The following is a 15,223-nucleotide window of genomic DNA, read 5'->3' as shown; positions in this document are numbered from 1 at the left end:
GCACAAGCCATTTCATTATCAAGATAGTGTTTCTTTCAAGTATTTCAGATTTTCCTTCTCCATCTCATAGATTTGTGCATAAGGTTTGTTGTGATCCGCAGAACCCCCAGCCCTTGGGAAGAAGTCTATCCACGGAAAAGAAAGTCCCAGCACATTTCTATAGGTGGCTGGCTGGACCATATTTCATTCGAGTTGAATTTCTTCCTCCTTCGTGCCTAAATTCCTTCTCAGAGATAAATCACTAGTAATTTCTTTCCTTCTTCTTTCTTTTCTTTTCCCCCCTTGGAATGTAAATTCTTTTAAGACTGAGCTATTTTTAGTCTCTTTTCTTCTATTTTTTTTCTTTTTTTTTCTTTTTTTTTTTTCTGTGTGTGTCCGCGGCTGAGGAGAGAACACGATTAAATAAACATAGGCTGTAGGTACATTAACTCGAAGAGAAGTCCGGGAAAGGGATGAGTATTTAATAACCCTGAGACAAAGGTTTATCTCGTTAAAGGTACTTCTTCTCTCTGGTCCATGGAAACTGAGGTGGCTTTGCTCAGCACAGAGGGCGTGAAAGTGAGAAAGGAGTCAGTCCTGGTTGTGGCCGAACAGGTAAAGTCTGATCCGGAGGGTCTCTGCGCCAGCCCGTTGGACTGGCCGCTGTGGCACGCCAGGCAGGAGCAGGGGGTGCCCCCGGCGCTGCTGAGTCCATGAGTTGGGGCAGGGTAGAGAGAGGGATGTCTGAAGGCGCACAGCAGTTCTGGTCTCGGGTACGGGTGGGAGAGGACCCTGAAGGTGTCCAGAGGCCTCAGGGGGGTGCTGAAGGGGGTGGCGGCAGAGGCCGAGGTGGCGCCGATGCCCATGTGCGAGTAGTAGGGCAGGGGCAGGTGGGACGGGAATGGGTACGGCAGGTTCCCGGTGGCGGCCGCGTGGCTCATCATGTACGTATAAAACGCCGGGTCGGCCGGGTGAGGCCAGGTCATGGCCAGGCGCTGCCGCTTGTCCTTCATCCTGCGGTTCTGGAACCAAACCTGCGGACAGAGGAGAGGCCAGAGCCGTCACCGCCGCCGCTCTCCGCCTGGCCGCCGGCCCGGCCCTGCTCCCAGGCTCTGCCGAGAGCGGGGACCGGCGCCAGCTTTCCCTCCATGAGGGACTTGTCATCACGTACAGAGGGATCAGTTAAGCCCCTATAAAAATCTACAGGGAGACCCAGAGGAGCAGCCCTTTCAGGGTGCTTGTTTTCCTTTTCGCTTGTTAGGGCTTGTCCCGCTGCCCCTCACCCCCGTGCCTGGGTTCGGGCCAGCCGGGCGGCTCTGCCTCAATGCCGCCCTTTCGCATCCAGAGCTACCGGCATTGTTGCTATGGGGTTTATTTTCATGGACAAATGTTTTGGAGAAGGCAAAGCAAAGCGAGATCGAAACAAGATCTGCTACTGGCTTTCTCTTCCCTCCCCCAAGAGCTGAGTGAGATTTGGACTGAAACGAAGGGAGAATTAAAAATAATCTGCTAGGGAGAGGGCAGATTAGCGCCGCTGGCCGGGATGGCTCCGGGAGCCGTGTCCCATCTCCCGCATTGCTGCAGGGGTGCGGGCAGGGCCAGGAAAGGGGCGGGAGGCGGGGGGAGCTGAGAGGGAGGGTTATGCTGCCGAAGTGCTTTCCCGAGTTTTGCAAGGAAGTTTGGCCATACACATTTATATCGTGCTAATTGGAAACATGTCCGAGCTGCGTGTACCTTGATGGTGGTTTCTGGCAGATTTAGAGCAGCCGCCAGCTCACATCTCCGGGGCCTGGACACGTAATTCTCCCGGTAAAACTCCTTCTCCAGCCGGGCGATCTGCTCGCGGGTGAAGGCGGTGCGGTAGCGGCGCATCTGGTCGCTGGCGCTGCAGGCCAGCGAGCCCTGGGAGCCGCCGCTGCCTCCGCTGCCCTTGGGGTGATCCCCCCCGCCGCTGGGGCTGCCGGCCAGCGCCTCGGAGCACGGCCCTGCGTGGGGAGCCCGGAGCAAAGACACACGCTCGGAGGCGGCCGGGCACGGAGGATGCTCGCCGGCCGCCCCGCCAGCGAACCCGCTCCTGCCCCCCGTCCCACCCCATTTGCGTTTCCGTGCCTGGCCCGGTGTACTGAGGGTGTTGGGGTACTGACGTCCAAGAAGGACCGGGTAGGAAGCAGCGAGAAAGGGGATGAAACACCGCCTAAGGGTTTGAGAGGGGCTTATTCACTCTGGCTGGGAGGTTACCTGTCCCCCTCCCTCCCCGACACACACCCCCCGCAATGGCGGTGTCTGCTCGCTGAGCCTCCCGCTCGCTTCCCGCACAGGGAAACCGGAGCGCCGCAGCATCCCCCGACCCTGGGTGCCCGGAAAAGGCAGGTGTGCCCGCCATCCATGCAGCGCTGCTCCTTCCTCCAGGCCAGCAAGGACCAGGAGCGGAGCAGCCAGCAGACAGGGACTGTTCTCTCTAGAGGGGAAGGTGAGGCCTTAGGGATCTCCGCTCAGCCTCCAAAGACCAGGATGGGATATTTTCAACCAGCCTCTAAGGGACGAGGGAGAACAGACAGCGCTCTCTACGCTTCCCGGCTTCTTGAAGTGATTGAGGAACGGGGAGGGGGGAGAAGTGGGTTGTTGTCAGGGTAGGGACGTCTTTGCCGGGCTGGGAAGGTGGGAATAGGGAGTGGGAAGTGGGGGCAGGGGGAAAAGGGGCCTGTCCGCTGCCTTTGCTTTTAAATGCAACTCTCCTTCATTGTGCCCGAGACCAAAGGCAATTAATTCATTGGGACCATTTCCGAGCTGGCGCCACCGAGACATAGAAGTGACAAGGTAATTTGGACCTCTTCTTTTTTTTTTTTTTCCCCTTTTTTTTTTTTTTTAACCTAACGTGCAAACAAGGCCCTCACTACCGCACTTGGGGCTGGCATGAGTCGGCGAGAGATTTTACAGTCTTTATGGGCGCTTCCGCACTCGCCCGGGCACATTTCACCCTGCAAAACCACAAACAGCTCTTGGCCAGAAAGCCCGTTTGATCTTACCCACACACACACACATACAAAAAAACCCGCCGGTGTGGAGGATCGTAAGGGATTTCCTGAAGTATGCACTGTCTAAGCGATGGGGAAGAATAAAAATAAAATAGAGCAGATTGAAGAGGAGAGCGCGTGGTTGTCTTGGCCAAAAAGATCCTACGGGACAAGCCGCAGACCTGACGCATCCACGATGGGAAGCCTGGCTCCCCTCCAGGGACGCGGGGGCTGCCCGGTGTCGTGTCCTCTGACTCCCAAACAAGTCTCCCGGTGGCAGGGAGGTGAGCAATCAGTCAGGAAAGAGATCACACACGCTCAGACACACACACCCGACTTCGTTGCCCCTCGCTCAGCTGGCGAGGTGAAAATCCCCTCCGGCAGCCCCCCCGCCCCACCAGCGCTGCCACCCAGCCCCGGAGCGGACGTGGGGCTGGAGCCATGGGAAGGAGTTGGGTACCTTTGCTGTGCTGGTACTCGGCGCTCCCCGTGGCGCAGTCCGGGGTGCAGCTCACCTCGATTTCCTCATAGAAATCCGACTCGGTGTCCGAGCTGCTCTGCTGCCCTTTGCTGGAGGGGAGCTCCGGGACGGGGGGCTGCTGTCCGGCCGAAAGCAGTGCTGCCGCCGCCGAGCGGCTCTCCGGCACCGTCCCTGTCCCTGGCAGCACCTCCACCTCCTCTTCGTCCTCTCCTCCGCCACCTCCTCCTCCTCCTCCTCTCTCCCGGGACGACAAGGGGCCAGGTCTGGGGCTGATGCAGTTCCGATGGATCATCTTCTCCTGCGGCTCCGCAGCGGGGCTCCCCACTGCTTCGGACAAATTAGGCACCCTCTTGCCAACTAGAGCGCCAAGAGTAGTCCCCTCCAGAAACATCACCATCTCCTTCCTGGTTTCCATTGTGGCTTTGCTTAAGGGAGGGGAGAAAAAAAATCCAGATCTCTCCCCCCCCCTCCCTCCTGCTCCCGCCCCAGCCTTGTACAAACCCAGCAACCCTCTCCTGCCAATGCAGAGGAGCCAGCGGTGAGATAGGGTGACCTTGTGATGCGAGCGCTACACTCTGCTATGCTGCTCTGGGAGGGATCACCATTGCCCTCTTCTTTCTAAGCTGTCATCCTCAATGGTGCAGTCGTCATTACAGTACCACCGGTGACGCCACACATTGATTGCCAGTGGATAAATAGAAACGTCTGCCATTGGGAAGATGAAAGGAAGAGCCGGAGCGAATGGGCTAAATGCGTGATGCACCAGGTGTAGGAGCCTGAGATGGAGAGGGAAGTGTGAAAAAGAGATGCATATGGAGCTGCAAAGATGTTGTAACATGCGGAGAGAGTTCCGCGGGGGGAAGCCTTGCCTGACAATTAAATAGCCCTTTGACTGCTTTAAGCCACAACCTTGATGTAGAATTGAGGCGAAGATCCTTAGCTGCATCCTGGAAGTGAGAAGATACGTACTCAAGCCTCTTCCTTGGATGCATTATTTATTGCTGGCAATCAGCTTCCGCCTAACTGCATATATAAGGCTTCTAAGAATCCTTTGCAAACTTGAGGATAAAGAAATGCGCTGCTGACATTTGAATGTGAAAATAGCTTTGATTTCTTGCTCTGGGTCAATATCGATTCCTATCGGTATAATTGCCATTGCTTTCTGTTTACTGAGATTAAAATGTTAGTTTACCATTTGGAAATACGGTTATATATTTATTGTTTTTTACATATGAAAAGATGCAACTACTTCACTTGTAACTGTAGTTATTCTGGCTATCTGCCGTTTATCGTTTGTTCTTGGTTTTTTCCTTTGCTTTTCCCATTTTTCCGTGATTCTTGCGATTTTATCATGGTTTTGTGTCTCCTTTCCTTTCTTCTTTTTAGCTAATTGTTTTGCACAAATTATTATCTACTTTCGGGGGGGGGCGGGGGTGGAGGGGATGGAAGAAGGTCTGCCAAGAGTAATTCAGGCTCAGAAAAATGCAAGTTATCAAGGCCAGAGCTTATGCTAGCTAGCAGATGTTGTTGAAACAGACATGACAGGGGCAACAATTTGGACGGCACTTGTCTGAAAATAAGGGACCTTGTACCATAAATACAGTGGCACGTGTAATCTTTTTGGCGTATTATGATATTTCTAATGAATGTGGTAAGGATCTCATCTTTAGTTAACATTGCCTCACATGTGTAATGTCAAGTCATTTTTCGCCATCTGTCGTAACTAGGTTGTTCTAATTTTTTTTTCTCGGAATGTTATTGGCTAGTCAGGATACAGAAAACATTCAACCAATTACAATCCCAACCCGGTAAGGAATTTACTGGCATATCTGAGGTGACGTCGCTCCGGTGGGGAACAGGCAGTGCAATAGGAAACATGCTGTGATTTTCCGTCTAGCCCTGCGAGCAGGATGCAGAGAGACAAACAAACAAACAAGCAAACAAGATTCCCGGTCTGCTGGATGCATGGATTGAGGAATGGTCCTAGCAATAAGCACACTGTTTTCAGGGTGATAAACCACGAGTTTTTACAACGCTGTGGCCACCGTTATCCCTTTCTCCCGTATATACACGCACTTATTTTCCATGTAAACACACATCATGCGCATAACACGCTCTGGACTGCGCTGCTTCCCACCACACGTTGTGAAGCGTGCACTGCTCCAAAGCTTGAAAAATTATGGAAAACTCATTGATAAATTCCCTTTCCCTTCTCTCCCCTGGCAGACCGACGCGTGCCCTGTGAGGACCTGCCGCCCATCCCCGCCGCAGCCGGGCTCGGCTCTGCGGGCTGTGTGAGCCTGGAGTCGGGGAAGCAGGACCAGGTCCGGGTGGGTGGATGGATGGATGGATGGATGGATGGATGGATGGATGGATGGATGGATGGATGGATGGAAGGACGGATGGAAGGATGGATGGAGGGGTAAGGCAGTCCGTCTCCCGGCCGAGCAGAGCAGAAAGGCAGCGCTGATCCCGCTGAGCAGAGCGGTGCGGAGCTGTGGGGCCAGGCCATGCAAGGAGAGGCGGGGATGCTCGGGCAGCGCTCTGTCCGTGTCGCGCTGGTGCCGCTTCCCACTGCTGGTGATGTCGTTTTTGCGCTTTGTTGGAGTAAGCAGGGGATCTGTGTTCCTGTTCTTGGCACCTCTGGGGGGAGTGTGAAGGTTCAGCCTCTCCCCGGGCCCACGGCAGCCCCAGCTTCCCTAGAAAGCTCACTTCCAGCCTCCTTCCTAGCTCGGCCAAGCAGCCCTGTGGGAAGAAGCTGGCTGGTATAGAGAGGATTTCCGCATCACAACGAGTTTGGTGGTAGTAAGAAGAGGGATATTCATGTCTGTTTCTAAATAAGACCGTAATCCGGAGCTGAATTCTGAGTGCAAGTGAGCACTCCCAGAGTGGGTGATGGAAACGATTGTGGAGAACTTAATGGGAAATTCTCTCTCTGCCAGACCAGAGCCCTGGGGATGATTCCTGTGGATTATGCTGGCCGATCCACAGGAATTTTATCATCTTCGTTTACGAGTCACCGCTGCCTCCTTCCTCACCCCACTCTTAATGCATTCCCACCAAGAAACCACCCGTCTTGTACCCCGAGTCGGAGGCTTTGTTGAGCCCGAGACGATGGTCATTGCCACGGAAGGCTTGACGAGCCCGCAGCAGCACAGGCTGTGGAACACCCCCGCACGGACAGACGGACACCCCCCACACATACACATGCTTTAATTTGCCATGGGTAAACACAGAGAGCTAAAGGCCCGAAGTGAAATCTAAGAACGGGGGGAAAAGAAAGAAAGAAAAAAAAAAAGAGTACTGGAAGTTTTGGGGTCAAATTAGATTGGATTAGTGAAGGCTTCTTAAAATGTCTATTTTTCCATCCCCCAGGAAAAGTAGCTCCGCAAGAGCCCTCGCACTCAAGGAGCCGGTGACGCGGAGCGGGGGAGCGAGGAGCCCCGTCCCGCTCTCTGCCGCCGCAGTTTTGCCACGCCGGGAATGCGGGGTCCGCCGCACTGCCTTCTGTCTAGTGTCTCTCTCAGATCTGTCATGCTCGATTTGGAAGGAGACTCCCTCATTTGGGATTAATTTCCAGGCAGATTGGAAAGTGTATCCCTATGGGTGTGGGTGGGTTTTTTTCCTGCACGTTCCAGACCGAGATTTAATACCTCCTCTCTCTCCCTCGCTAGGTCATAGCCAGGATGCCATAAACATGCTCAAAACTTTTCAAACTTATTTATTTCTCTGAGTTTGCAGCTCTCCTTGCTGATATATGGCCAAGGGGGGGATCAGAACACCGAATCCCGCCTTCAGAATGCTGTCTGAAATGTAGCCCCGCATACGAAAAACAAACGAAACACACACACCCTTCCCAAAAGGAGGAAGTAATAGGGAGACATTAAAACGTTGCCAGAGTGATATGCTCATAAATCAAGCATTTTCCTTGAAAGTGCTAAGCTTGCAGAAAGAAAGATGCATCACACCCTCCTTCCCCGTGGGATATTTATTTTTCTTAGCCGGTCAACAGGGTATCAATAACTTTTGACCGATACTGCCCAGTTAGGACTGGGTACCAATGATCAGTTTCTCCAAAAAAAAAAAAAAAAACAAAAAAATCCCTGAGGTCTTGTCATCTTTAAAAAAGGAAGAAAGTTTCGACATACCGCTGAACGATTTAGTGCCGCAAAAAGTGATACCTAGCTCAAATGGGTGACCAAACCAGAAAACCTATTTTTAAATTTTTAATGGGTAGTGTTAACAATAATGGCGTAATTATCACTGTTTTATTAAGGCTATTTTTTACGACATGATTAGAGGTGGAAGCTTTGGAGAGAAGAGAATAATAGGCGCATTATTCTTGTGTGTAAAGACAAGCTGGTACAATGACAGCACGAAACACGTAAGCGGCGTTGAGGAGAGAGAGGACAGAGCCGTGAGTGGGATGTGCCTAGGAAAGCATGTAATGGTATTTACAGGATCCGATCCAGGGCACATTTCTGCCTCCCTGTACCTCTGAATGCCGGCTCCCGGCACCTCTGCGGAGGTCATCTGTCTGTTCTGGATAGATTCTTTTGGAGTTTTGTTTTTAACTGTTGGCTGTCTGAAGCAACGCCTCATTGTCACCGCACGAGGTTCTGGAGATATTTACTTTGTTAGACCAAAACCTAGGGGAAGAAGGAGTGAGGGGGGGGGATGGGGGGATGTGGAAAGTGCATGATTCCCTCTCATAGAGCATTCAGGACAAGTTTGACCGTGGAAACTAAATCTGCTGTTTTACTGATAACAGTGAGTAAATCGTGAGGAATTTGGGCTTTCGATTTCAATTCCTATCTCTCCCAGACTCGTCTACAGCCTTAAAACTGCGGCAATCTTTTAATGTTCGAATGAGCAGTAGAAACACGATCTGCGTGGCAAACTCCCTCATTTGAAAACACAAAGGTATTTATGGAGTGAATTTAATTCGGTGGAAGGCACAGGTAAATGAAAATCGACAGTATTTCAGTGCTTTTGGTGACTAGATTTTTTTTCTTAAAGGTTTGATTTAACAAGAACTGAGCTAACAGCCCTTCGTGCTGTGCATTTTCGCGATTTCCCCACCGCGGGTCTGAGCCCTGGTGCGCCGAAGCATCTCTTACAGAAACACTGAGGAGTTTCAGAGGGTGCTCCAAGGAAGAGCCGTAATGGGGGATGTGGCATTATCAGGAAAAAACCGCAGGAATGCCAGAGGCGAGCACACATTCTTTCACCGCATGTAGTATTTTGGTGTCCTGTTTTATTAAAACAAACTGGAGGCCCAGAAGGGGCCGAGAGGAGCGGTGCTGCCTGCCGGGATGCCGCCTCGCAGGCTGCCCGCCCTCCCGTCAGGGCGCCGGAATCGGCCCCGGCCCCACCGCAGGCCACACGCCGGGACACCCAGCTATTTGTCCCTTTGTCGCCCCCAGGTAGGCGGCAATGTCCCCTAGAGAGGGTCTCCGGGCCCTTCCCTGAAGGAAATGGTTTTAACGAGGGGTGTTTGCAGTGCGCTGTGTCTGCTGTAAGGAAGCGGCGCATGGCCAGAGCCAGGGGCTCTCTGTGCCTCTTGCAGCCCTGTCGCTTCCCAGCTTTAGGCCTGGTTCTGCTCCAGATAGGCCAAACCCCGGTATTTTTACTATGATGAAGATGTTTTTACATGGAGCCTCACGAGCAAGTGCAGAGAGGGGCATAGGTGTGGTTCAGAGCGTCTGGGGACTGACGCTAAGAGGTGCAAATTCTGCCTAGAGAAAATGGTTGAAAAAGTCCTAGCTCATATACTGGATCATGGGGACTCTTTTCATCCCTGGGGATGTGAGAAATCCCTAAGGAAAGTTCCTTTGGAGCTAAGGGTATCCAAGGGGTGCAGGATCTGCTAGGACCTCTCGCCACTAGGGAAATGCCAGAAGTGGGTATCTTACTCCAGAGACCCACCAGTGTGTCTCTTGTAGTGAAAGGGTGATTTCCTCCTAGATTTGAAAAGGAGCAGATTTGACCCCATGGGAACAGGCGTGTTGCCTCTTGTTTTCTCTTTACACACGTCATGAGACTATGTTTAGAATAACAAGGAACACAAAGCTGTATACAAGAAAAACAAATAAAAAGGAGGAAAGGAAGAACAAAAAAGAAAGGGAAGGAATGGAAAGGGAGCATAAAGAGAAGGGGAAGGGAAAGGGGAAGGAAAGGGGGAACAGGTATGGGCAAGGAAAGGGGGAGGAAAGAAAAGGGAAACCCCAGCCATGTAGAGCAGGCATGTCAATGGAAATTCTCTCACTCCTCACTGAATCTGAGTGTCCTAAAAAATAGCAGTTGCCCTGATGCAAAATGCTGGTTCAATTACTGGACGTCACTGTCTCATTCAAGCTCTTCCCAAAAGAAACACATGTAAAACCTCAAACAGGGGAGTGGAAAGCATGCTGAATGAAAATTTTACATAGTTTTAACAGTTAACCCCTTAACTTCCAGTCCCACTTTGAAAAATGTTCATCTACAGCTAGCCAAGCTGAGATGGCATCATCTGTTCTCACAGTGCACCCTTTACAGCATATTTGGCCACCTAGTTTATTTTTGGCTTGTACCTCTGTGCATGGCCCCCAGGATGAGAATGTGAATCCACAGGCTGGGTTTGTTCCACAGAAACAAAATCTCCACCCTGACTCTCTGAGCACCACTACCTAAGGGAAATGCCCAGGTTTGCACTCTGGGTACTGGATCCCCAGTGCCTGATCACCTTCTGTCCGTCCCCTGCCTGTGAAATCCATGATCCCTTGGACAAGGACAGAGACAAGGTGAGCATGGAGCAGCAGGCAATGTGCACTGAGCAAAGCCAGTGACTTTGATGAGCTGTGCTGATGGGGATCCTTCTCCTTTGGCCTGTTGCTCCTCTCTGTGCTCTCAAAGCACAGCTCTGGCCACACCATGCCCGTCATGTGAGATACCAATCAGGGCAAAGCAGAGATGCAGAAAACTTTCACAGAAAGTCATGGGCTTCTGCCAGAGAGTCCATCCCAGGAACATGTAGGAAATTCTGAATTTGTCTAAAAACTTTACACCAAAGCAAATAAAATCCTTGGAAGCAGATAATTTGTGATCCTTTCCCCCCATTTCTTGATGCAGATTTAAGAAGAACACAGAAATTTTGCTGACACTGACCGACTTCTGATCCCTTTTATCAATATCAATAGTTTCCAACAAACATTTCAGCTGAGCTTTTTGGTCATTGAGGACCAGAAACGGTGAAAAGATTGAGTGGGCAATGAAGCTACCTGAGTTACCCATCGTTGTAACAGAACTGCATTAACCCCTTGATACACATGTAGCAGCAATGCCGAATGTCACCTCGCCTGTCCTCCCTACACCCGGGCACAGAGGGCACAGTGCCAGGGTGAGTTTGCACTCTTTGCCTAGGAGGGCTTGTCTTTCAGGCCCCCTGCTTGCCAGGCTGAGTTGAAGGTAGGAAAAATCTTTCCTCATTGGGTTCCCGCTATGGGCCCAACCTTGACCATGTTGTTTTCAGAACTGCAGAGAAAATTGCAGCCTGCACGGGGACCCATTGTGATGGATTTCTCCCCAGGATGAGGATGCCCGGCATGCAGGCTGGGTGTGCTGGTCAGTGGAAAAAGGTACTGCAGCTGCAGGGAGGCTGGGAGAGCATCTCGATTCTGCTGGGAATAGGGGCGTACCGATACTGCGCGGAGACAAAAATCTGCCCATGTTCGTGTGATTGCCGGCTGTGTCGCCTGAGAACTGGCGTGAGAAAAGATAACGTTAGAAGCGGAGCCCAAGTGTCCGGGCTCAGCTGTTTCCAAAAGAGGAAGCGTGCTCGTACTGGGAAGGCCCGGCAGAGAAAGGCAGGAGCTTGTTTGCCGTGCGGGACAGCAGCAGGGCACGGAGCAGGCACGGTGCAGGCTGCAGCAGGTGGCCATGGCACACACACGGGCCGGCTGCTTGCTCGCCCCAGGGCTTCCCTGCCTGCCTGGCCCGCGCCCTGGGCCTTGCTTCTCTGCCGCTTGTTGCACGCTCCTTTAGGAGCTGATCCCGGAGTCCCAGGCAAGCCTCATCGACAAAGTAGACGAGAAAGGGACACGACACAGCCCCGGGGACTGGAGGCTCGAGGGAGGACGGCATCCCTGCCTTTCCCGGCCGGCTCAGGCCTGCGCACGGCCTCCCGCTCCGCCCGCGCCGCCGGTCGCATCCGTGCTCCCCGCAAGGCCGGTGGCGGCATCTCTCTCCCTCCCTCCCTCCCTCCCTCCCCTCCCTCCCTCCCTCCCTCCCTCCCTCCCTCCCTCCCTCCCTCCCTCCCTCCCTCCCTCCCTCCCTCCCTCCCTCCCTCCCTCCCTCCCTCCCTCCCTCCCTCCCTCCCTCCCTCCCTCCCTCCCTCCCTCCCTCCCTCCCTCCCTCCCTCCCTCCCTCCCTCCCTCCCTCCCTCCCTCCCTCCCTCCCTCCCTCCCTCCCTCCCAGACGGCGGTCCCTGGCTGTGATCACCGCGGCCCTGCACTAACTGCTGTCTTCTTGCGCCCCCCACTGCTGATGGGCCGCAGAGATGAAAGGAGACAAGCCAGACCGCTCGCCTCCGGTTTTTTTCTTTTTTTTTTTTTTTTTTTTTTTTTTTCCCCTCTTGTGCCATGAATGAGTAAACGAGAAGGAGCAGGAAGACCAGGCAGCTCTTCCGACGGCTCCCGCCCGGGGTGCCGAGGCGCAGGAGGTGACCCCCGCCTTCCTCCCGCGGGCAGGGAGGAACCCACGGGAGCAGCCGGGGGCACCAGCACCGCCCGCTCCTGCCCTGCCCAGGGCACGGCTCCGCAGCCCGCCGCTAATTCGCTGGTTCTCGCACAAATTACGTCATCCTCGCCATCAGCGTCCCTGGAGGTCAAGAACATTTTGCCCAGACTAACTTAAAACTCTGGGAAAACACAAAACACGCGCAGGGAGAGAAACCGCTGCTGCAGGTACAACAGGCGAGGAACTCAAACAGGTCCTTCTAGGACCCGGCGCAGGGGAAATCGCGGCACATGGCAGCAGCTTGGTCGGAACAGCTCTGCTGCTCTCGGAGGGAACCCGGAAAACCAACCTTTGTCACAAGCAATCAAGGGTTTAGATGTCTGGAGCTAGAAGGCAATGAAATAAATATGCCTCTTTGCTTTAATCGCGTTCGTTGATTTCTTCATTAAATGAAGAGAGACATGATATGCTCTCCCCATTTAGATCCATGGTGGTGCCATATGGCACATCTTACCCCGTATGTACAAACACAGATATACACAAACACATATTTATGGCATATCTGCTTCTGTTCCTCCCTCTCTTGTTCCTCCATTGAAATCCAGTTTGGAAGAAACTGCTCAAATCCAGAAAGACTGCATCTCTGCCCTGGTATATGCATGCCTTTTACTATGGATACACCATAACCTGTAGGGTTTGTCATTCTCGGTCCACAAAACTCGTTTTGAATGCTTTTGGTCTTGCTGCCAACAAGCATTAAAAAAAAAAAAAAAGTGTAATTAATAATCAAAGCATGTGGAAGAAATCCCACGGGCTGTTTCTCTCTCATTTAGTGCCTTTCCTGCACTATTTCCAGCCCCGTAAGAAACACGAATGACTGCTGGATTAAGGTCCTTCCTTGGGGAACACTGCGATGGGATGATTCCGTAGAGAAAACTTTGAAACATCTTTATATTTGAGGGTTATTCTCAAATATAAAGGGGGTTATTCTCCCCCTACAGCTCTTCCTTCTAGAAGAGGACCACGGGATTCAGCTCCCACCCAAGTTTGGGGAGAGTGAACGGCAAGCCCGGAGCCCTCAGGAAGCGGGACACTCCCCCGGGTGCTGGGGGTGATCTCGAGAAAAGGGCAAAAAGGCAAAAAAGGCAAAAAGGAGAGGAGAGGAGAGGAGAGGAGAGGAGAGGAGAGGAGAGGAGAGGAGAGGAGAGGAGAGGAGAGGAGAGGAGAGGAGAGGAGAGGAGAGGAGAGGAGAGGAGAGGAGAGGAGAGGAGAGGAGAGGAGAGGAGAGGAGAGGAGAGGAGAGGAGAGGAGAGGAGAGGAGAGGAGAGGAGAGGAGAGGAGAGGAGAGGAGAGGAGAGGAGAGGAGAGGAGAGGAGAGGAGAGGAGAGGAGAAAAGAAAAAAGAAAAGAAAAGAAAAGAAAAGAAAAGAAAAGAAAAGAAAAGAAAAGAAAAGAAAAGAAAAGAAAAGAAAAGAAAAGAAAAGAAAAGAAAAGAAAAGAAAAGAAAAGAAAAGAAAAGAAAAGAAAAGAAAAGAAAAGAAAAGAAAAGAAAAGAAAAAGCCCTCACAACTCGGAGAGAAGCAGCAGAACAAAATGTTGCAAGGGAAACGTTTCCTGGCATCCAGGCTGGGGGCAGGAAAGTCACTGGAAGACGGATTAAAACTGAGAGCGTGTGCTCCAAATCACCCCCAGCGCAGGGAAAGAACATGCCTGGGAGCTCCAGAGGGGGGAATCGACAGGTGGGAGCTCGCAGTTCACCCCTTCACGGGCGTTCTCATCCCATCGCGCGTGGGTTTTGGGCTAAGAGATCAAACCGCAAATCCGTTTTGACCGAGCAGCAAGGAGCTCCAGGCGGGGCGGGCTGAGCTCGCTGCTCGCCGTGCTCCGCAGGAAAACCTCTCCTGGAGCAGCGGCAAGGAGCGGCGCGGCTTTGCGGGAGACGGGTTCACGTTAATTGCGTGGAGGTTGTGATTCACCCAGCAGAGACAACCAGATCGGTCGGATCTTGCCCCCGGCCCCGAAACTGCCGGGGTGTAGGCAGCGGGGTACAATTAAGTCCCTGCAGTGCTTTTTTCCCCCGGGCTCCTCACGAAACGCCCTGGGAGAGCGGCTGTGGCGGGCGAGGCGGGCTGAGGGCAGCGCTGCCGGCCCCGGCCGGGAGGGAGCGGGTGAGGCCCGGAGCCCAGAGCACCTCCTGGCCCTTTCCTGCCCGGCCTCGGGCACAGCGCTGCGGGGCCATCCGTCCTCCTTGAGCCCAGGGCCTCATCCTCTATGCAGGGAGGGATGCAAATCAACTTTGCAGCGGTCTTTGGATGGGGAATGGTAGGGAGAATTCTCTCTCCTCAGACCTCTCTCACCCAGCTGTTTCTGGAGCTGTTTCCTGCACCAGCCCCCTGTCCTGGCATCCAGGGGAGGATGTTCCTGGCTGCCCAGGGCCATATCTGCCCAGATAACTAGTACTCCTAGTGTACAAAAAATATGCTGTAAATAAAAAGAAACCTATGAAGGTCCCGTTCCCCAGAAGCTATGGGAGAAGCTCTGGGCAGGTAGACAGGATTCAAAAGCTTCCATCTCTCTTCAATGACATGCATGGCCTGCTTGGTTGGTCAGCAGCATCCTCCTGGCCCAGGAGCACCAAGGGCATTGGTCCAAGGCCCAGGCTGTGCAGCTGGTCCCAGTACCCATTTGCCCAGAATCTAGCCTATGTGGTCTCCATGGGATTGGGTGTAGCAGCAGAAATTAATTCTCCCTCCCAGAAGTCCTCCCCCAAATCCCAAAGACACCAAGCCAGAACTGTTTTGCTTTACACTGCCCGAGCAAAAGCTGATTTCCAGAACACTGGTGGGGCTGGAAAAATTTCTGCCCTTGGGTTGGCGTTCCTGAGCAGAGCACAGAGTGGAAGTACCAAACCATGTGTCTGAGGTGGCTGCCACACGCAGCACAGAGCAGAACCACCATCCTCCCATTTCGTGTTTTTTTTTTTTTAAAGACAACATCACTGTGTGTGCTTGTATAAATCCTCAGTGATTTCACAG

General features: G+C 52.8%; 1 protein-coding gene across 1 annotated transcript; it reads right to left on the bottom strand.

Annotated features, from left to right (window-relative positions):
* Positions 1–482: 482 nt before the first annotated feature.
* Positions 483–3,889, bottom strand: EVX1 (even-skipped homeobox 1). The gene is made up of 3 exons (XM_064400865.1): positions 3,454–3,889; positions 1,714–1,964; positions 483–1,013 (listed from the first exon to the last, which is right to left on the bottom strand). The coding sequence occupies exons 1-3, from the start codon at positions 3,887–3,889 to the stop codon at positions 483–485; spliced, it is 1,218 nt and encodes a 405-aa protein (XP_064256935.1).
* Between the last annotated feature and the right edge of the window lie 11,334 nt (positions 3,890–15,223).

This window comes from Passer domesticus, chromosome 1 (assembly GCF_036417665.1).
Source record: "Passer domesticus isolate bPasDom1 chromosome 1, bPasDom1.hap1, whole genome shotgun sequence".
NCBI lineage: Eukaryota > Metazoa > Chordata > Aves > Passeriformes > Passeridae > Passer > Passer domesticus.
The sequence above is the reverse complement of the archived record's forward strand: the minus strand, read 5'-3'. Positions and strand labels throughout refer to the sequence as shown.